General features: G+C 35.5%; 1 protein-coding gene across 2 annotated transcripts in view; it reads left to right on the top strand.

The window, feature by feature from the left end:
* CCDC178 (coiled-coil domain containing 178) overlaps nucleotides 1-22,820 on the top strand; it is a 452,566-nt gene that overhangs the window by 49,812 nt on the left and 379,934 nt on the right. For both annotated transcript variants that reach the window (XM_084964434.1, XM_084964435.1), the window contains 2 exons: nucleotides 6,770-6,855; nucleotides 16,619-16,819. In XM_084964434.1, coding sequence (XP_084820560.1) covers nucleotides 6,770-6,855; nucleotides 16,619-16,819 — 287 coding nt within the window. The remainder of the gene's footprint in view (nucleotides 1-6,769; nucleotides 6,856-16,618; nucleotides 16,820-22,820) is intronic.

The raw sequence follows: 22,820 nt of genomic DNA, 5'->3' as shown, positions 1-22,820 counted from the left end.
TTCAGTATTTTGATCAGTCTGATGACTCCCTGAAGCACCAGAACAAAGGCTTGTCTTTGTTTTTCCTGACTTAGAGCAGTCACAGCTAGAACTACTCCAAGGCATTGTTTGCTAAAAGCATTTAAAGTTATATACTTAACACTAATGTCTGAGGCTGTGGATAAGAGAGGACAAGCATTAAACAGAACAAAGTGCCTGGGAATGAAGAGGTTGGGAAAAAAGATATACTGAAGAAATGAAAAGTACACAAATATGACCTTTGTTGTACATATGCTCAGAAAAGACCAAGAAGACTAATCTTTTACCTCTGGCTGACTTGCAGGATCTGAGTAGGCAGGAATTGAAGGTAGCGGCAGGGTTGTAAAAAAGCTTGGATGAGCATTAAAGGAATACTACACCTCAGCCAATTTGCTAAAATTGGGAGTGTGATTTTTTTCCCCTCTTTTCTTTTTTCTTTTCTTTTCTTTTCTTTTCTTTCTTTCTTTCTTTCTTTCTTTCTTTCTTTCTTTCTTTCTTTCTTTCTTTCTTTCTCTCGGCATCAGGTATTTAAGATAACTTGGATAAAACACAAGCTCATCAGTAAGCTAAGCACTTACTTCAGTGGCCGGGAATGAAAAAGAATACAGATATTACAGAAAGTGTTTAAAAGAATCACTATAAAACAAAAACAAGCCACAACAAACAACAAAGATAAGCCCAATAAAAGGAAGGTAATCTTATTTCCATGTCACATTAAAATATTCAAGTTTTTGAGCTTTTTACAAAAATTATGAGTCAGAGGAAGAATAAAAGATGGTTTGTCTTATTAATATACGGGAAAATGTAATCAAAGAACTGGCCCTGAGGAAGCCCAGATATTGTGCTTATTGAGCAGAGACTTTAAATCAACTGTCCAGAAACTGATGTCTCAACAAATAGAGAATATCAATAAAGAGATAGAAATTATAAGAAAGAAACAAATAGACATTCTGAAGCTGAAAGGTACAATAACTGAAGTCAAAAATTAGAGATGATCATCAGCAAATTTTATCAGGCAGAAGAAAGAATCAGTGAACTTTAAGATAGATCAATTGAGATTATTCAGGCTGAGAAACAGAAAGACAAAACAATAAAGAAAAATGAACAGCACCTAACAAACCCAAGGGACACAATCAAGAATACAAATCTACCCATAATCAGAGTCCAAGAGTGACAGGGAAGAGAAAAAGGGTGAGAAAGAACTTTTAAAGAAACATTGACTGAACACTCTCCATCTTTGATTGAAGAAATTAATCTATACTTGCAATAAACTCAATGAATTCCAAGCAGTGTAAACTCAGAGGTCCACACTAAGACATCATCAAATTGTTGAATGCCAGGGCCAAACATAGTACCTTGAAAGAAGCATTATGTGCTGGGGATCTTCAATAAAATTAAGAAGACAGTAAGACAGTTTCTCATCAGAAATTATGGAGGACAAAAGGCAGTTGAACAACATATGTAAAATGCTATAAGAAAACAACCTTTCAAACAAAAAATCTGAATCCTGCAAAAGTGTCCTTAAAAATAAAGGTAATATTAAGGTATTCCCAGATAAACAAAAACTGAGGAGCTCCATCACTATCAGACCTTTTCTATCAGAAATCCTTTAGGTGGTCCCTTTAGGCAGAAATGAAAGGGCACTGGACAGTAACTTGTTATTTCATATGAAGAAATAACAGTAAAGGTAGCTACAAAGATAAATACAAAAATAGGTATAGTTGCATTTTAATTATGTATCTGTTGTATATTTCTATCTAATTAAAATAGATAAAACTATAATTATAAATCTATAGTAATGGGTACGCAATGTATAAATGTGTAATTTGTGAGAATGACAACATAAAGGGAGGAAGCAGAGCTGTAAAGGAACATGATTTTAAATACTATTGAAACTACATTGATTTTTAATTCAAATTTAAATTTTATGAATTTAAGAGGTTAATTATAATCTCCAAGGAACCACTAAGAAAAACTCTAATAAGACACAAAAAATGAACAAATAAGTGCGGGAAATCCAATAAGACGGAAACTAAAGCAGTAAAATCAACTAGCCACAAAAGAAGGTAGGGGCAGTTGTGGAGAAATTAAAGAATAAAAAGATAAAAATAATATAGAAAACAAATAGCAAAATGGCATAAGTAAGTCCTTATCAGGAATTCCTTTAATGAAAATGGATTAAACTCTCCTATTAAAAGATTGAGAGTGGTAGAATAGATAAGAAAACATTATCCAACTATATGCTGTTTTTAAGAGATTGACTTGAGATCCAAATGCACAAGTAGGTTGAAAGTGAAAGGATGAAAAATATGTTCCAGGAAAATGGTAACAAAAAGAGAACTTGAGTGGCTATACTAATACAACACAAAATAGACTTTAAGTCAAAATATATTATATGAGACTAAGACTATTTGGTATCTTGATAAAAGGATAACTCTGTCAAGAAGATACAAAAATTATAAACTTACACATACTTAAAAACATAACCTCAAAACATGAAGTAAACTGACAGAAGAAGTAGACAGTTCTATAATAAGAGTTTGATAATTCATTACCCCCACTTTCAATAATGGATAAAAGAACTAGAAATATCAGTAAGGAAACAGACTTGCACAGCATTAAAATTCTCTAGGCCTAATTGACTTATATAGTACTCTTAACCAGCAACAATAGAAAACACATTCTTTTCACATTCACATTGATCATAATTCAGGATTAAGCATTATTAACCCACCTTAAAAAAATCTCAAAAAATTGGAAATATTAATTTCATACCAAGGATCTTCTTTGACCCAATGCAATGAAACTATAAATCAATAATAAGAGGAAACCTAGAAAATGCAAATATATGTATAAATTAGACACCATGCTCTAAAAACCCCAATGAGTCAATCTGTAATCACAGGAGATAATAGAAAATACTTTGAGATGAATGAAATGAAAACACAATGTACCAAAACTTACGATATAAGTAAAAGCAGTTCCTAGAAGGAAATATATAGCCATAAGTGATTACATTAAAAAGATTCCAGGTCCAGTAACCTAACTCTATAGCTTAAAGGACTAGAAAATAATGAGTAAAACTAGCAAAAAAAAAAAAAAAGTACAGATTAGAGCAGAGATAAACAAAAAAGGTTAAAAAAAAAAACAAAAATTTTCAATGAAAACAGAAGTTGTTTCTTTGAAAAGATCAAATAAATTCATAGACCTTTAAAAAGACTTGAATTTCTGAATTCATTATAAAATTGGAAAATTTTGCAGAAATAAAGATTATACAATGATACTATGAACAATTTATAATACTTTGAACAACAAATTAGATAATAAAGATGAAATAATTACATTCTTAGAAACTATCAAAACTGACTCAGGGAGAAATAAAAAATCTAAAGTGATCTGTAATGAGTAAAGAGATCGAATCAGTAAAATCTAGCAAAGAATAAGTCAGGGAGTTCCTGTCGTGGCTCAGTGGTTAACTAATCCAACTAGGAACCATGAGGTTGTGGGTTTGATCCATGGCCTTGCTCAGTGGGTTAAGGATCCAGCGTTGCCGTGAGCTGTGGTGTAGGTCACAGACATGGCTCAGATCCCCACATTGCAGTGGCTGTGGTGTAGGCCGGCAGCTACAGTTCCGATTCGACTCCTAGCCTGGGAACCTCCATATGCTGAGGGAGCAGCCCTAGAAAAGGCCAAAAGATAAAATAAAAAAAAAAAAAAAATTCAGGACCAGATGGCTTCATTGGTGAATTTTACTAAACATTGAAAAAATAATTAATATCATATCTTCTCAAACTCTTCAAAAGTAGAAAATGAGGAAATACTTTGTAACCCATTCTCTAAGGTCAGCATTACCCTGATACTAAATGCCGGAGTCCAGCTCCAGCAGCCAGGGTATTCGCTCCGGGGATGGACAGTGTTGGTGAAGCACACGGAGACAGCCTCTTTGTCCCTTCTTTCAGGGCGCTGGACTGCTCAAATTTTATTAGCATAGGTAACAGTTTATATAGACAGCTTAATTGTAACTTACATCACAGTGCTTAGATCATATTCTCAAAGGTTAAATTTTAGACTACATGGTATAGTAGATATACATTGTGTTCTAAGAATTTTATTTAAAACTAACAGATACAGTGCATCATGTAAAATTATAATGGGTACAAAACATTATATGGAAAAATCATTATATGAAAATAAGGCAATTCAGTATAAAACGTCTTGTGGTTACTCTTAGCAAGTGCCACCCATTATTGTTTTAAGCTAATCTTTAACAACTAGAAAGTTCACAAGCACAAGAATTTAACATTTACAAAAACTCATTTTTTAGATTAAAGCTTAGGGTACTAACTTCAAAGCGTTATGGTCAGGGGCAGTGTGAGAAAATATTTTATATATCAAAGCAACTTAATTTTCTAAAACTTAAAAGCTCCCTACAAAACTTATTAAAAGCAAGATTTTTTTTTTCCATCAAGAATAATGTACGTCTAACCTAGTCTAATCTGTTATACACTCCACAATGACCTAACTCTAAAACCTATTCGTACTTGTAACAAACCAATGAACACTTTGTTTTTGCTTACATTAGATCTGAATAGGGGGAATTTCACCAAAGTGAAACTCTTATTATTTTATTACTGTTCCAATTTTTGTTGTTTCAATTTTATTGAATCACAAAACAATATAGAAAAATAACAAACAAATAACAGAAAAGGCTGAGTAATAAGTAAATAACAGGAAAGACTGAATTTTCCAAGAAGCAATTTTTATTCTTGCACTATTGTGCAAAGCCTTTATTTTTGTTATTGTAGCCGTTGCTGTCGGGTTAGCAGGTGAGCCTCATTATTTTTAGAATTTGCCCTCTGAACTGTGCCGCCAGGTAAGCCCCTTTCCCTATTTCTAAACCTGCCCTTGGAACTGTGCCGGCGGGTAGGCTTTTTTTCCTCTGTTAGGAACCCTGCCTTAGGAACTGTGCCATCAGGCTAGTTTCCTTCCTTGGCCTCCTGTATCTCCTTGGCTCCCCACAGCTAAAGCCAGATGAAGTCATCACAAGAAAGGAAAGGTAGACCAATGACTTAACAAATATAAATGCAAAAATTCTCAGCAAAATACTAGCAAAATGAATCCAGCAACATATTAATAGAATTACATATCATGACCAAGTAAGTTTTATCATAGGAATGTAAGAGTGGTTCAAAATACAAAAACAGTTAATGTAATATACCACAGTAATATATTGAGGTGGGGAAAAATCATGTGAAATTTCAACTGATGTTGAAAGCATGTGGAAAATCTAACACCTTTTCATGACGAAAACACTCGAAAAACTAGAATTGAAAGGGAATTTCCAAAACATGGTAAAAGATATTTATGAGAAACTCTTGACTGCAATTATATGTAGTGGTATAGACTGAAAGTTTTCAACCTAAGACCAGGAACAAGAGAAGGGTGCCCAATCTTGCCACTCTTACTGAAAATTGGAACTCTTGTACATTGCTGATGGGAATATAAAATGGTTCAGCTACTGCAAAAAACATTTCAGTGGTTCCTCGAAAGGTTAAAACTACAATTACCATATGACCCAACAATGTCACGCCACTGTATATACACAGAAGATTTCAAAACAGGTGTTCAAACAAAAACATATCTGAATTTTCATATATATCATCAGTGTTCACAATGGCCAAAAGGTGGAAACAACCTCAAATCCTTCAATAGACTCATAAATTAATTGAGTGGTATATATTTGAACTGTGGGATGTTACTAAACTATAAAAAGTAATGGAGTTCCCGTTATGGCTCACTGGGTTGAGAATCCGATTAGTATCCATTAGGATGTGGGTTTGATCTCTGGCCTTGCTCAGTGGGTTAAGGATCCAGCGTTGCCCTAAGGTGTGGTATAGTTGCAGATGTGGCTCAAATCTGGCATTGCTGTGGCTGTAGCTCTGATTCAACCCCATATTGTGCAGATGTGGCTCAAACCTGGCATTGCTGTGGCTGTAGCTCTGATTCAACCCATATTGTGCAGGAAACTTCCATATTGTGCAGGTGCATCCCTGAAAAAAAAAAAAATGAAGTTCTGATACATGCTACAACATGTGTAAAATGAAACTTCGGGCTTTATTGTTGATACCTATTATCTTAGAACTTTTATAAGAGGAAGAGCACTTATTTTTAAATACAGTGAAAACTAGTCTAAGAGTCAAGAATTGGACCAGAGAAATACTGATAATGAGAAATATTTCATTATTCACTATATAGAATTCTAACTAGAAAGATGCTCTGAAAAAGATATAACATTAACATTTTAATTTGGGCATTTTCCTAAAACCTCATTAACTTTAAATATGAAATAGTACTTTTGCTTCTTGCATTTTATAGTGGCTTCCCAGAAACTGCTAAATTATTATTAGAAAAACAGCTTTTAAATAATTTTCAGTAAACTCTTTTTTTCTTATAGCAACACTTTCTAGAAAAGACTAATTTCATTTGAAAAACACTGCTTTGCTATTCTCTCAAAAATTTTCAAGTCATTTGCAACAAATTTTAAATTTCTATTAATTTACCGTGAAGTATAAAACTCATTACCAATTAGAATTTTGCAATATTTATCTCTCTCTATAGTACCATTAATATGTATTGTAAGTTTCACCACAGACATTTAAAATTCAGTATAAAAGCCTCACCTAAAATTTGTTTTACTAACTTTAAGTACAACCTTTCTTTGTTAATTGCTTGCTTCTTTCCCATTATGAAGGAGCAGAACTTCTTCCATAAAAGACCTGAAAGAAGATGGAAGGGTTGCTACACCAGTGAAAGAAGTCAAACCAGAAGAATTGAGAGGTAATGTTATACCATATTCCAGATAAGTATAATTACATTTAAAAGCTCTTTTGCTTTTCATTTATATGTTTCTAATTTTCACAAGAATCAGGTGTAAAAGTTTTTTTTAATTCTTATTAGAGTCTAAGGAAAGAGACTTCTGTATTATTTGATGAAACATTTATTCAATAAATATTTATTAATGACTGTTACTTACCATATACTGCTGAGTAGACAACTGTGCACTTCTCAAGAACTAACTGTACTTCAGTTAGTTGTCTAGTAGAGCTTTCCGTGATAATAGAGGTGTTCCATGTTTCTCTGTCCAGTAGGGTAGCTACTAACCACGTACACTTGTTCAGGACTTAAAATGTGGCTAGTGACTGAGGAATTTAATTAAGTTTAATGTTAAAATTTAAATGTAAGTAGTCACATGTGGTTCATGGCTACCATATAAGACATCATACCTCTACTCTAAGTTAAGGATAATCTTGTCACAATTTATAAGTGTAAATGTATAGTAATTTATATACTGGTATAAAGCTTGTGTTAAAATTATTTCAACATAATATTTGAATATATCCTTGACATTATATTAAACATGTCCTCCTACCTTTGCCCCCCAAATTTGTTGAAACACCTTCCTTTAGTGAAGGATAACAGGACTTTCTATTTGGTTAATTTTGGTTTTGTTTTTGTTTTTGTTTTGTCTATGCACATGGCATATGGAAATTCCTAGGCCAGGGTTTGAAACTGTACCACAGCAGTCACCCAAGCCGCAGCAGTGACAATGCCAAATCCTTAACAGGCCACCTGGGTACTCCAGGACTTTTTAAAAGCATGAATATTTTGTTATTTAACACTGTCATTCATAGTGAGGCTCTGAGTTAACTATTTTCCATTTATAATGAAAAAGAAAACCTAATTCATTACTTCTTAATTTTTCAAATGAAAAATTCTAGGAGAAAATATCAATGTATCAATGGTCAAAATAACAATTAAATTAACTACAGTTATGTTCATTATAAACATGTATATTTGACTCAAATAAAGACAGTACCAGGATGAGGAAAATTTATTTATTTATTTATTTATTTTTTGATTTACTCAAATGAATTTATCACATCTGTAGTTGCATAATGATCATAACAATCTGATTTCACAGGATTTCCATCCCATTACCCAAGCACATGCCCCCAACCCCCAAACTGTCTCCTCCAGAGACCATAAGATTTTCAATGTCTGTGAGTTAGCATCTGTTCTGCAAAGAAGATCAGTCTGTCCTTTTTTCAGATTCCACATGACAGTGAAAGCATTTAATGTTGGTATCTCATTGTATGGCTGATTTCACTTAGCATGATAATTTCTAGGTCCATCCATGTTGCTAAAAATGCTGGTGTTTCGTTCTTTTTAATGGCTGAGTAATATTCCATTGTGTATATGTACCACCTCTTCTTGATCCACTACTCTGTCGATGGACATTTATGTTGTTTCCATGTCTTGGCTCTTGCAGATAGTGCTGCAATGAACACTGGAGTACATGTGTCTTTTCGAGTCATGGTTTTCTCTGGGTAGATGCCCAGGAGTGGGATTGCAGGATCAAATGGTCGTTCTATGCTTAGCTTTCTGAGGACTCTCCATCCTGTTGTCCACAGTGGTTGCACCAATTTACAATCCCACCACCAATGTCACAGGGTTCCTTTTTCTCCACACCCTCTCCAGCACTTATTGTTTGTTGACTTTTGGATGATGACCATTGTGGCCGGTGTAAGGTGGTACCTCAGAGTGGTTTTGATTTGAGTTTCTCTAATAATCAGTGATGTGGAACATCTTTTCATGTGTTTTTTGGCCATCTGTATGTCTTCTTTGGAGAATTGTCTGTTTAGATCTTCAGCCCATTTTTTGAAGGATTGGATGGTTTTTTGGTATGGAGCTGCAGGAGGTGTTCATAAGTTTTGGAGATTAATCCCTTGTCAGTCGATTCATTTGCAAAGATTTTCTCCCATTCTGTGGGTTGTCATTTCGTTGTGTTTAGGGTTTCCTTTGCTGTGCAGATACTTTGAAGTTTGAGTAGGTCCCATTTGTTTATTTTTGTTTTTCTTGTCAATAGTCTAAGAGGTGGATCTGAGAAGATGTTGCTGTCATTTATGTCAGAGCGTGTTTGGCCTATGTTTTCCTCTAAGAGTTTTATAGTGTCTGGTCCTATATCGAGGTCTTTAATCCATTTTGAGTTTACTTTTGTGTGTGGTGTTAGGAAGTGTTCTAATCTCATTCTGTTACATGTGGCTGTCCAGTTTTCCCAGCACCACTTATTGAAGGGGCTGTCTTTTCTCCATTGTATATAGTCTTGCCTCCTTTGTCATAGATTAGTTGGCTGTAGGTGCATGGGTTTAATTCTGGGCTTTTTGTCCTGTTCCACTGATCAATATTTCTGTCTTTGTGCTAATACCACAGGGTTTTGATGACTGTTGCTTTGTAGTATAGTCTGAAATCCGGGATCCTGATTCCTCCAGCTCCATTTTTCTTTTTCAGGATGTCTTTGGCTATTCTGGGACTTTTGTGCTTCCAAACAAACTTTGAAATATCTTGTTTGAGTTCTGTGAAAACTGTCCTTGGTAATTTGATAGGGATTGCACAGAATCTGTAGATTGCCTTAGGTAGTATAGTCATTTTGATAACATTAACTCTTCCAATTCACAAGCATGGTATATTCTTCTATCTATTTGTGTCATCTTTGATTTCTTTCATCAGAGTCTTATAGTTTTCAGAGTGCAGGTCTTTTGTCTCTTTAGGTAGGTTTACTCCTGGGTATTTTACTCTTTTGGATGTGATGGTAAACAGGACTGCTTCCCTTATCCTCTTTCTGCTCTTTCATTGTTAGTGTATACAAATGCAGTCGATTTCTGTGTATTAATTTTGTATCCTGTGATTTTGCCAAATTCATGGATGAGTTCTAACAGTTTTCTGGTAGAGTCTTTAAAAGGATTCTCTAGGTATAGTATCATGTCATCTGCAAATAGCGGTAGTTTTACTTCTACCTTTCCAATCTGGATTCCTTTTATTTCTTTTTCTTCTAATTGCCATGCCTAGGACTTCCAAAACTATGTTGAATAGCAGTGGTGACAGTGGACATCCCTGTCTTATTCCTGATCTCAGCGGGAATTCTTTCAGCTTTTCACCATTGAGAATGATGTTCACTGTGGGCTTGTCATATACGGCCTTTATTATGTTGAGGTAGGTTCCTGCTATGCCCACTTTCTGAAGGGTTTTTATCAGAAATGGTGTTGGACTTTGTCAAAGGCTTTTGCTGTGTCTATTGAGAGGATCATATGGTTTTTATTCTTCAGTTTGTTAATGTGGTGTATCACACTGATGGATTTGTGGATATTGAAGAACCCTTGCATCCCTGGGATAAATCCCACTTGGTCATGATATACAATCATTTTAATGTACTGTTGGATGCAGTTTGCTAGTATTTTGTTGAGGACTTTTGCATCGATGTTCACCAGTGAAAGTGGCCTGTAGTTTTCTTTGTTTGTGGTATTTTTGTCTGGTTTTGGTATCAGGGTGATGGTGGCCTCATAGAATGAGTTTGGGAGTGTCCCTTCCTCTGCAATTTTTTGGACTAGTTTCAGAAGGATCGGTGTTAGCTCTTCTCCAAATGTTGGATAGAATTCACCTGTGAAGCCATCTGGTCCTGGACTTTTGTTTGCTGGAAGTTTTTTCATCACAGTTTTAATTTCAGTTCTTGTGATTGGTCCATTCATCTTTTCTCTTTCATCTTGGTTTAGTCTTGGAAGATTGTACTTTTCTGAGAATTTGTCCATTTCTTCTAGGTTTTCTGTTTTATTGGCATATAGTTGCATATAGTAGTCTCTTATGATCCTTTTTATTTCTGTGGTGTCCATTTTTCTGTGTTTTCCTTTTTCATTTCCAATTTTATTGATTTGAGTCCTCTCTCTTTTTTGCTTGATAAGTCTGGCTAGGGGTTTATCAATTTCGTTGATGTTTTGGAAGAACCACCTTTTCGTTTCATTGATCTTTTCTATGGTTTTCTTTGTTTCTATTTCATTGATTCCTGCTCTGATCTTTACGATTTCTTTCCTTCTACTAACTTTAGGTCTTGTCTGTTCTTCTCTCCCCAGCTGCTTTAGATGTAATGTTATCTTGTTTATTTGCGCTCTTTCTTGTTTCCTGAGGTGTGCTTGCTCTAAACTTTCCTCTTAGAATGGATTTTGCTGCATCCCATAGGTTTTGGAGTGTCATATCTTTGTTTTCATTTGCTTGTAGGTATTTCTTAATTTCCTCTTTGATTTCTTCAGTGATCCATTGGTTGTTTAGTAGCATGTTGTTGAGTCTCCACGTGTTTGTGTTTTTTGCAGATTTTTTCTTGTTGTTGATTTCCAGTCATATAGTGTTGTGGTCAAAAAGATGCTTGATATGATTTCAATTTTCTTAAAGCTACCAAGGCTTGATTTGTAGCCCAGGATGTGATCAGTCTTAGAGAATGTTCCATGTGCACTTGAGAAGAATGTGTATTTCTGTTGCTTTTGGATGGACTGTCCTATAAATATATATATTAAGTACATCTTGTTTAATGAATCATTCAGGACTTGTGTTTCCTCATTGATTTTCTGTCTGGTTGATCTGTCCTTTGCTGTAAGTGGGGTGTTAAAGTCCCCCACTATGATTGTGTTACTGTTGATTTGTTCTTTTAAGGTTGTTAGCAGTTGCCTTATATATTGTGGTGAACCTATGTTTGGTGCGTAGATATTTAAAATTGTTATATCTTCTTCTTGGATTGATCCTTTGATCATTATGTAATGACCTTCTTTGTCTCTTAAAGTTAACTTTATTTTAAAGTCTATTTTGTCTGATTCAAGTATTGCTACTCCAGCTTTCTTTTGATTCCTGTTCGCATGAAATATTTTCTTCCATCCTCTCACTTTCAATTTGTATGTGTCCCTAGAAGTGAAGTTGGTCTCTTGAAGACAGCATATATACACGTCTTGTTTTTGTATCCATTCAGCCAGTCTATGTCTTTTGGTTGGGGCGTTTTGTCCATTAACATTTAAGGTAATTTTTGATATGTATGTTCTTATAGCCATTTTATTAATTGCTTTGGATTTGTTTTTGTTGTTCTTTTTTCTTTCCTTCTTCTCTTGTTCTCTCCTCTTCTGGTATGATGACTATCTTTAGTGTTGTATTTGAGTTGATTTTTCTTATTTGTGTATCAATTGTAGATTTTTGGTTTGCAGTTATTCTGAAGTTTTGATATGAGAGTCTATGTATATACGAAATTGCTTTAAGTTGTTGGTCTCTTAATTGCAAGTTCATTTCCAGTGTCCTGCATTTGTACTCATCTCTTCTCATGATTTCTGATTTTGGTGGTATAACTGTGCATGGATGTTTTTGTATCTTTACTGTATCTTTACTGGTGAGCCTTGTCATTTGTGGCATTTTTGTTCCCTGTTGCTGTCTTTTCTTTTCTGCCTATAGAAGTTCCTTTAGTATTTGTTGTAAGGCTGGTTTAGTGTTGCTGAACTCTCTGAGCTTTTGATTATCTGTGAAGGTTTTGATTTCTCCTTCAAATCTGAATGAGAGCCTTGCTGGGCAGGGTAATCTTGGTTGGAGGTTTTTTCCTTTCATCATGTTAAGTATATCATGCCACTCCCTTCTGACCTGCAGAGTTTCTGCTGAAAAATCTGCCAATAACCTGATTGGGGTTCCCTTGTATGTTATTTGTTTCTTTTCCCTAGCTGCTTTCAAGATATTCTCTTTGTCTTTAATTTTGGTCAGTTTGATTAGCATGTGTCTCGGTGTATTCATCCTAGGGTTTATTTTATATGGTACTCCTTGTGCTTCCTGGATTTGAGTGAGTGGTTCCTTTCCCATGTTAGGGAAGTTTTTGGCTATTATCTCTATGAATATTTTTTCTGTCTCCTCTCTCTCTTCTCCTTTTGGCACCCCTATAATACGGATGTTGGTGCGTTTAACATTGTCCCAGAGTTCTCTAAGACTCACTTCATTTGTTTTCAATCTTTTTTCTCTTTTCTGTTCTGCATCCCTAATTTCTACTGATCTGTCCTCCACCTCGCTTATTCATTCTTCTTCCTCCTGTATTCTGCTGTTAGCTGCTTCTAGTGAATTTTTTATTTCAGTTATTATATTTTGCATCTCTTCTTGTTTAAGTTTTATAGCTTGTATCCCTCTGGTCAGTGTTTCCTGTAAGGTATCCATCTTTACCTGTGGTTTATTTCCAATGTCCTGCATCATCTTCAACATCAATAATCTAAAGTCTTTTTCCTGGAGGCTGAGAATGTCCTCATCACCTTTCTGATTTTCTGGGGTTTTTCCTTTCTCCATTATCTGAGTTATAGTTCTCTGTCTTTTCATTTTTATAGGTTTTTGGTGTGTTGACCTTTTTTACAGATAATAGAGTTGTAGCCTCTCTTACTTCTGGTGTCTGCCTCCCTTCTGGCTGAAGTCGGTGTGGGGGCTTGCTGTAGGCTTCCTGATGGGACGGCCTTATGCCTGCCCACTGGTAGGTGGAGCTGATTCTAATCCCTCTGATAGGTGGGGCTTAGTCTCTGGATGGGATTAGAGGCAGCTGTGTGCCTGAGGGGTCTTTAGGCAGCCTATTTACTGAGGGGCAGGGCTGTGATCCCACCTGGATTGTTGTTTGCCCTGGGGCTTCTCAGTGCTGACTGACAGGTGGGGCCAGGTTTTCCCAAAATGGCCACCTCCAGAGAAAGGCATAGCTGCTGAATATTCCTGAGAGCTTTGCTTTCAATGTCCTTCCCTCACAACAAGCCACATTCACCCCTGTTTTCCCAGGACGTCCTCCAAGAACTGCAGTCAGGTTTGACCGATTCCTATGGAGACTTTGCTTTGTCCTGGGACCCAATGCATGTGAACATCTGTGTGTGCCTTTCAAGAATGGGGTCTCTGTTTTCCTCAGTCCTGTGGAGCTCCTGTGCACAAGCCCCACTGGCCTTCAATGCCAGATGCTCCAGGGGCTCTTTCTCCCAGTGTCAGATCCCCACACATGAGAGTTTGATGTGGGGCACAGAACTCTCACTCCTGTAGGTGAGTCTCTGTGAACCCGTTAGTTTCCATCTGTGGGGCTTCCCACCTGGAAGGTACGGGTTTTTTTATATCGTGAAATCGCCCCTCCTACCTCTTGATGTGTCCTCCTCTTTGTCTTCTGGAGTAGGATATCTTTTTTAAGGTTTCTGGTCCATTTGGGTGAAGATTGCTCAGGCTTTATTTGTGAATTTTGTTGTTTTTAGGAGAGAAGTTGAGCTTCAGTCCTTCTAGTTTGTCATCTTAATCCCATCTCTCACAAAAATTTTTTCGTGATTAAATATGCTAGTACAAAATGCAGGTGGTTGCTCACTTAATGTGAAATAGTAAAACTAATCGAGGTGATATTGTGGAAAAAAATTCAGGCAGCTTTAAATAGAATGAATTGGATGTACCTTAAGTTATACACATAGCATTTATTTTAGACTGCTATCATAAAAATGATATAAAAGACATCTCACACAAACATAATGGACACCTTTTGTAGAGCACATATATATATACACAATCAGAAGTGCTATGATTAATTTATTTATTTTGGCCACTCTTACAGCATGTGGAATTTCTTTGGCCACAGATTGAACCTGTGTCACTGCAACAACTCAGGCTCCTACAGTGACAATGCTGGATTTGTAAGCCACAACATCACAAGAGAACTCCAAGAGTGCTTTAATTTTAAGTTTCATTAATGTGTTTCAAACTGAAATCTTGTTATGGAAATTGAATGATCATGTGTTGGCTGGAGATCACAGTGTTCAATGTGTATGTTGTCATAAAAATCAGACAGTTAAGAATAAAACATGTCCAAGATATTGTAGAATTTCAAAATTGAGTACCATAGACCAAATAATGTAGCCAAAGTACAAGATCAGGCCAGAGAAAGATAATTTTATCCATTACAATAGAAAAACTTGTTTCTCAGGAATTTTTTTTCAGCCACACACTGAATTTCTTTGGCAAGGAGATTAAGTTAGAAATAGAAACTGAGTGAGTGCTGAGCTTTCCCTAATAACCATTATGTAATACTACCTTCCAACAACAAAAAAAAGTCAGTCTTTATTGTCCAAAAAGTAAAGCAAAGCAAAATAAAATGAAGGTCTCTTAGTTGCCTTTCTTGATCAGTTTAACTTTTTTTCCTCCAGCCTCAGCTCTTTGGGTGCTTTGCCTTTGCTGATACTTTGTTTGTTTATGTCGTCTCATCATGTCACATTTTGGCAAAAACCACTGTGTACAAGTATCAGTCTCAACAGAATGGGACTCATATCTGTCTTCTTACTGATCTATTTCCAGGGAAAGAGCATATTACCTAGAATGTACAGTTTCTTTTTTTCTTTCTTTTTTCTTTTTTTTTTTTTTTTTTTTGTCTTTTTGACTTTTTTTGGGCTGCTCCCATGGCATATGAAGGTTCCCAGGCTAGGGGTCAAACCAGAGCTGTAGCTGCCGTCCTCTGACAGAGCCACAGCAATCGGGGTCCAAGCCACATCTGCAACCCACACCACAGCTCACAGTAATATTGGATCCTTAACCCACTGAGCAAAGCCAGGGATCGAACCTGAGACCTCATGGTTCCTAGTCAGATTCATTAACCATTGAGCTGCGACAGGAACTCCATAGAATGTACAGTTTCTATTCAGTTTTCTTTCTTTTTAATTGACGATTTTTATTTTTTCCATTATAGTTTACAGTGTCTGTCAATTTTCTACTATACAGAAAAGTGACCCAGTCTCTCTCTCACACACATATACATTCTTTTTCTCACATTGTCCTCCATCATGCTTCATCACAAGTGACTAAATATAGCTCCCCGTGCTATACAGTATGATCTCATTGCTTATCCGTTCCAAAGGCAATAGTTTGCATCTAGTACCCCCAGATTCCCAGTCTATCCCACTCCCGCCTCCTCCCCCTTGGCAAGTCTGTTCTCCAAGTCCATGAGTTTGTTTTCTGTGGAAGGGTTCATTAGTGCTGTATATTAGATTCCAGATATAAATATTCAGTTTTCAAATTCTACAATATTTTGGACACTTTTTATTCTTAATTGTTTGGGTCCTCTACCCATTTCTTGCATAAATAGATGAATGAATTCCCATATTAATCATTTTGTTAACATTAAACCATATCATTCCTGAGCTGTGAACTAGGAATCACAAATATCTCTCATAAAGGAGTTAATTTGTATTATAACTGCATAAATAGAATTTGGAAACAAAGATGAATTTCTGGCAAGGATAACTAGGGATGTTTTTATCTGATAAGATAAAGAATATAAAGCGCCTTTTTTCTAGGAACCATCTGCGGATTTTCAGTATTTATCTGATGTAATCATTATGATTTGCTTTTCTCGTAGAGTAGGAGAAAACACAAACATAATTTCAAAATAAAGCTCTATAATATAGCTTGTGGATAGAATGTGTTTTCCCTTTAGAAAAAATATTATACATGAAGGTATTAGCTGAGACTTAGCTATTTGAATTGCTTTATAAAATATTCATTTCAAAATCTGTTTTCAAATGTTATGGTTAATGTTATGATTGTATTATAATAAAACTATCTTTAAAAGGCTAATTAATTTTTCTGAAATTCTTTTATTTCATACATAAATATTAAAAAGATAGTAACACAACTAGTATCCATGTTTTTGCCATCCAGCTTGTAGACTGATTCATTAATAAATGTGAATGCATATTTCTCTTTTAAGATGAAAAGTATCCAGAATTAAAGCAGGAAATGGAAACATTGCTATCAGAGGCCATCTATCTCATTAAAAGTCTAGAAACTGACCGTGCTGAAGCTGAAGAAGCTTTAAAACAACAAAAATCAAGAAAGAAAAAGATTAACATGAAAATTGATTCTTGGTCAATCTGGAAACTTCAAGAAATCCCGTTGGCTGTGCAGAATGGTAATAATAAGGCTTTTTCATACTGCCATTTACTTTATTAGAGAAGTGTGGATGATTCATTAAGCTCTGAGTAAAAAAAAAATCTCTGTTTAGAGTGAACATTATCTTGCATGCACAGCAGATACTATTAATGGTAATGCTAAGTTTAAAGCCCTAGGTTGGAACTGCTCTGAGCAAACATGGACCTGCTGTCATTGGTGTTTGTTGGAAATTCCATGGAATTTGTGGTACCCAAGGGGCATGCAAACATTTGGTACATATTTCCTATAATAACTACAATATTTCAGTTATAGAAATTTAAAGTGATTGGTAGTTGGTGTCATCACTCACATCTTTAAATACTAGAAAGTGAAAGCGTTCTTTTTTTTTTTTTTTTCCAGTCATTTTTAAGGCCTCACCCATGGCAGATGGAAGTTCCCAGGCTAGGGGTTGAATCAGAGCTGAAACTGCTGACCTATACCACAACCGTAGCAGCCATGATTGAACTACACCACAGCTAACAGCAACACTGGATCCTTTAAAAACTGAGTGAGGCTGGGGATCGAACCTGTGTCCTAATGGATAGTAGTCGGGTTCGTTACTGATGAGCCACAAGGGGAGCTCTGGAAAATGAAATAGTTCTAAGTGATATTTTAGGAACTGCGTGCATCTGCTTTTGAGAACTGAATAGTAAATTTGCTCTGGGAACTTCTAGCAGGCAGCGAAACTTAAGATGTTTCCGAGTCATGCAGATAACATGTTTAAAAAGGAAACTACGTCTTTTAGATTACAGAGTGGGGGATCTATGGTCAAGCATTAAACAATCTAAAGGTATTGAACTTTTTATTCTCCAAAACCTGTTTTTATCAAGCGTGCCAGACCACCTGATCCTGCCTGAGGCTGGAAGCTTTTTATGTTATCATAGGGTGACAATTTAAATTCAGGATTCACATGCTTTATAAATGGGTTATATTCCTGTATAACCCATGATTTAAACTAAGACACTTTTGTTCCATTCATAGACCTTTGTTATGAAGTTAGAAGTCTTCTAAAGCCATAGTCTCCCTTTGGAAGGTACAAGGAAAGATGAGATGGTCCCTCAGTTATGTTCATTTAATAAAATAAACATGGGTTTCATTACTGTGTCCTCTTTTTAAAAGTAATACCGAGCTCACAGCTTAAACTGTTTATTCACTCCTTTCTGAAGCAGAACTCAAGAAGCAGAAAATGGGCCCAGAGCCGAGGCTGGGGCTGAATTTAATCCTGCCTTTTTCTATGCTCTTTGTCACCCTTTACTAAAGCACTAACTATATAATAATTATGCAAAAACATTTTAAATTCAGGTAAGAGTAGACCTTTATTTACCCACATTTTAAATAAATGCGTTTTATAAAATATTTGCTATCTATAGCTGTTTACAAAAGTAAATTCATTCAGGCTAGGAGAGAGTTTGCTGTGATTCACAAGGTGTTTGAATAGAATTTATGGTGTTCATCTTCTTCCATTGTGATAGCATAGGTATGTAATTTATAAATATAATACATACATATATATTGGTGTGTTAGAGGCAACCGAGTCCATAGTCAGACTAGTCGTCCTGGGAAATTCTGGATCCTGGTAGATTGTTGAGTGGAATCATGCTCACATCCACAGAGAGCCATCTGCAATTTTCCTAATTCTTTGGAAGGCTCTTCCTTGTCAATAGTAGTAGAAAAGCCAATGTTGAGGGCCGATTTTATTTAACTTTTTGACAGTCAATTTATGTATACTCTCATATAGCCCCTATTAGATTAGATGTTATAATTTGTATTATATATTATATATTGGATATTGTAGTTTAGAAGTCTATATGGAATTTTATAAGGATTTATGAAAATAAAATTAAACTGAGATACATGCCTGCACATTCTAGGAACCTAATAAATGCATTTTGAATGATGTACATTCTTTTGTTTTTTTTTTTTTCTTTTTTTGGTTGCCGCATGGCACATGGAACTCCCAGGCCAGGGACCAGATCTGAGCTACAGCCGCGAAGTAAGCAACAGCAACACTGAATCTTAACCCATTGTTCTGTGGTGGGGATTGAACCTGCGTCCCAGTGCTCCTGAGACACTGCTGATCCAGTTGCACCACTGCTGGAGCTCCTTGAAATACATTCTTGACATTGCTTATAATTTATTGCTTGAGTTGCCTTTTATTCAGTATTATTAAATATCTATTTAAAAACTGAAAGTTATGGAGTTCCCATTGTGGCCTAGCCAGTTAAGGACCCAACATTGTCTCTAGGAGGATGTAGGTTTGATCCCTGGCCTCACTCAATGGGTTAAGGATCTAGTGTTGCCACAAGCCGTAGGTTGCAAATGTGGCTCAGATCCAGTGTTGTAAAGTCTATAGCCTAGGCCTGCAGCTACAGCTCCATTTGACGCCTAGCCAGGAAACTCCATGTGTCACAGGTGCTGCCATAAAACCAAAAAATAAAACTGAAAGTTATGTTCACCGGCTTTATTGCATTTAATTAGCCAGCATATGCAATGAAATATAACTATTATCACTAAGTATTTCTTAAATGTCTTCTGTTTGTAACGTATTCCTAAAAATAATGTGCTTTCAGGAATATCCTGCCTGAAATTGATATATTTAGGATATAATCTATAAACTTCTTTTATTTGTTTAAAAATTATAGATTTATATGTTTTTTAGTCTTTAGATCCTCAAAATCTCTAGCATATGTGACAAGAAAAACTTATAATCTCCTTAGTTAAGTACAGTGTTTGTGGAAGTTTTGATAATTTCAGGGGTAAATTTATGAAACTTTACTTGTTTCTAGATATCTTGTGTTTTCTCCTTCAGATTTATTCATCCCGATAACCATCTCACCCATGCTTGTATCTTTTGTTTTATAGCCCATGAGGCTTATTTATTACTGCATAAAAGATATCTTTTGTATGCTGTCTTCCTTCTGGGTTCAGCCAATGGGAATCAGTGGCAAGAGACCATGGGAGATGGTGGAGAAGAGTAAGGCTGAGGTATTATACCTCTGAGTCCCTTCCTTTCTGCATGGTCACTGTACCACCTTCTCCAAAGTGACAGTCCTTGGTACTGGCAAACAATAATTGAGTAAATGCCTTTTTTTCCCTACCAAAAAAGATAACCAGAAATAAGTTTTTCAGCATGAATTGAGTAATGCATGATACTGCAAATTATGAAATTGGATGTGCATAGCAACGTGTCCTTATACATTAAAAATATATATTATACCCAGGCAGCCTCTAAAGGCACCAATAAACTAATGACTCAGATTCACCTGGTACCTCCTTGTACCTGCTACTATAGATTCTCTGTCTTTCCCTTAACTTACATTTATGGTTCTGCATACTTCTTTAGGACTATCTAATAGGGAGAGAAAAAATCACAGCCCTGTTTTATGAATGGATTTGAATGATATGTTGACATAATTTGGGGGGCTGCCATATTATAATCTCAGTATGGGAAGGGTGGAGGCAAATCACCTTGGAGGAGAATTGGCCTGAGGTATAGATGGGAAGTGGCAAAAGGGATTTGCATAGTGGATCAGGGAGTTGGAAAGAACATGAAAGTAAGGCTGGTGAAGGGAGGTCCATGAGAGAGTTGTGGAGATTAACCTTGCGGAAAGGATGGATGTGAAGATAATTGTGTCCCCTATAAATGCTCTCAAGAGTACCTCTGCTATGGAGGAAGCTCTGAGTAATTAATAGAATATTAATATATTAATTAATAGTCTAATTTTGTTCTGTTTTACATTGTTTTGTCACATAAGTTAATCATCTGTTACTACAGTAATACTTTGTAACAAATCACTTTGGAATTCAGTAGCTTGAAACAATTTTTTTTTTACCACTTATGGGTCTATGGGTTGTCTCCAGAGAACCTTCTTCAGGCTGCAGAGGAGAATTTTCTTTAGGGTGCAAATCTAATGGGATTGATCAAGAGTGTGTATTGGGTTCAGGCCAGCTTCATGTTTCTCTTATCCTCATCTGCTAGCAGCTTCCAGGGCCATGGTTTTTACATGCCAAGTGACAAGAGGACAAAAGAATGAGTAGAAAGATAGGATGCCCCTCAAGATGGTAGCTCAAAACTGTTACATCCTTTGGCTAAAATAAGTTACATGTCTAAATCACAAATGAGTGTGACAAGAGACTCTCTTTATTCCAAAGGGCAGTGGGGTGGGGGGGGGGCACAATTTGCTGCAGCTGATTCTTCCTTATACTGAGTCAGAGTTGTTTTTACTATGGTTTCTGCATATTTTACAGTGATCTCATCTTCCTCTGCATTTTCTGTAGAAGACTGCTTTTTTTTTTGCCTCTGTTAGGATCCTGGAAGTTTTACTGGTTGTAGACCAGTAACCATATTAACTTCTTAGCTTGAGTTTGATCTCTAAATCTTCGTAAGTTTCAAGTTTGGGTTTTTTTATTTCTTTGAAGTCATTCTTTTTCTGCCCAGGGTCCAGTTAATGAGTTTTCTATTCATGTGCATCTAAATCCCAAGTTGTCAGCATATTTTTAATAGCTAATTCAATTTATTTACTGGTTTTGAGTCTCTTCTGTTTTCTCTTTCTTCTTGAGTTGGTTTTGATAATTTGTGTCTTCAGCAGAATTTGTCAATTTCATTTTGGTTGTCTTATTTGCTGGCATAATCTTATTCAATATATTCTCTTACAGTTATTTTAATTTCTGTAAAACAGCAAATATTATTTGATTATGGTAATTTGTGCTTTTTTTCTTGGTCTACTAAAAGGTACATCAATTTTGTTGATCTTTCAAAAAAGTTAACTTTTGCTTTTCTTGATTCTTCTGTTGTTTTTCAGCTTTGATTCGATTGATTTCTTCTGGTTTTTAATTCATATTTGTTTTGGGATTAATTTAAACTAATATTTCTCTTTTCATGGAGTGGAAACTTTGGTTATGTATTTTATACCTTCTTTTCTAGAATAGGCATTTAAAAACAGTTTACTTAAAAGAACTGAGTTAGTTGTATTTCATGAATGTTCATATGCAGTGAGTTTAATTAGGTCAAAAAGATTTTAAAAATCCTTTTGTGATTTTTTTGATGTGTTGCTTATTTAGAAGTTGTTTAATTTGCAAATATTTGGGGATTTTTCCAAAATTATTTTCTGAAATTTTTTTCTGTTGATTTCTAATTTAATTGCTTATGCTTAGAAACATTTCTATAACATTAAAGTTACTTAGAATAAAAATTGCCTAGCATTTAATCTGTCTTGCCAAATATTCTATGTATGGTCAAAATTAAAGTATATCCTTCTGTTAAAAGGTAGAGTGTCTATAAATGAGTTGGTTTAAGCTGGTCGATGGTGCTGTTCAAGTCTCTCCCTCTGATTTTTTGTGTAGTTCTTTTTGAGTTGTTGAGAGTAAGGTGTTGAAATTTCCAACTATGATTTCTACTGTGAATCCAAGAAGAAACTAATGATACCAAAGTTCTTTTTTCAACTGTCAGGTTTTTTTCATGTATTTTAATTTTTAAAAATTCTTTAAAATACTCTGACAAGCTTTAAATAAATTAAGAAATGCACCACAGCCTACATTTAAGTTTGGAATGGGATTTTTTGGAGATGAGTAGGCATCAGTGTCAGGTTTAGCCTTGAGGAATCCCTGAAACTCTAGTGTCCTTTGTTTCCCATTTTGATCATATCTGGTTGGTACAGGAGACTGGAAATAAGGCCTAAGGCTCACCCAAATGACAAGTCCAATTAGAGGTCATGACATGGAGCTGAGAATCCAAAGGTCTGCAATCCCCAGGATAAGTGTGAATAATGAATAAACTGTTGCTCAGTTTGAAGAGCAAAGAAAGTTGTTTGTCTTGCTTGGTCAGTGGAGGAAAACAAACAATATTCCCTAAGAATTCTTAATGTACTAATCTAAATGGATTTGTGACTGAAATTTCTACTATGTATGTCTGAATAGAGTTAGGTAGAGAATGTTATTTAAATGCTTTTTGGGTTGGTAGTAAAACAGGCATTTTTAGGAAT

The sequence above is a fragment of the Sus scrofa genome, chromosome 6 (genome assembly GCF_054392235.1).
Source record: "Sus scrofa isolate SSC_HxYL_T2T_F1_AM1 chromosome 6, Sscrofa_HxYL_maternal_Yorkshire_Landrace_v2.0, whole genome shotgun sequence".
NCBI classification, from domain to species: domain Eukaryota; kingdom Metazoa; phylum Chordata; class Mammalia; order Artiodactyla; family Suidae; genus Sus; species Sus scrofa.
The sequence above is the reverse complement of the archived record's forward strand: the minus strand, read 5'-3'. Positions and strand labels throughout refer to the sequence as shown.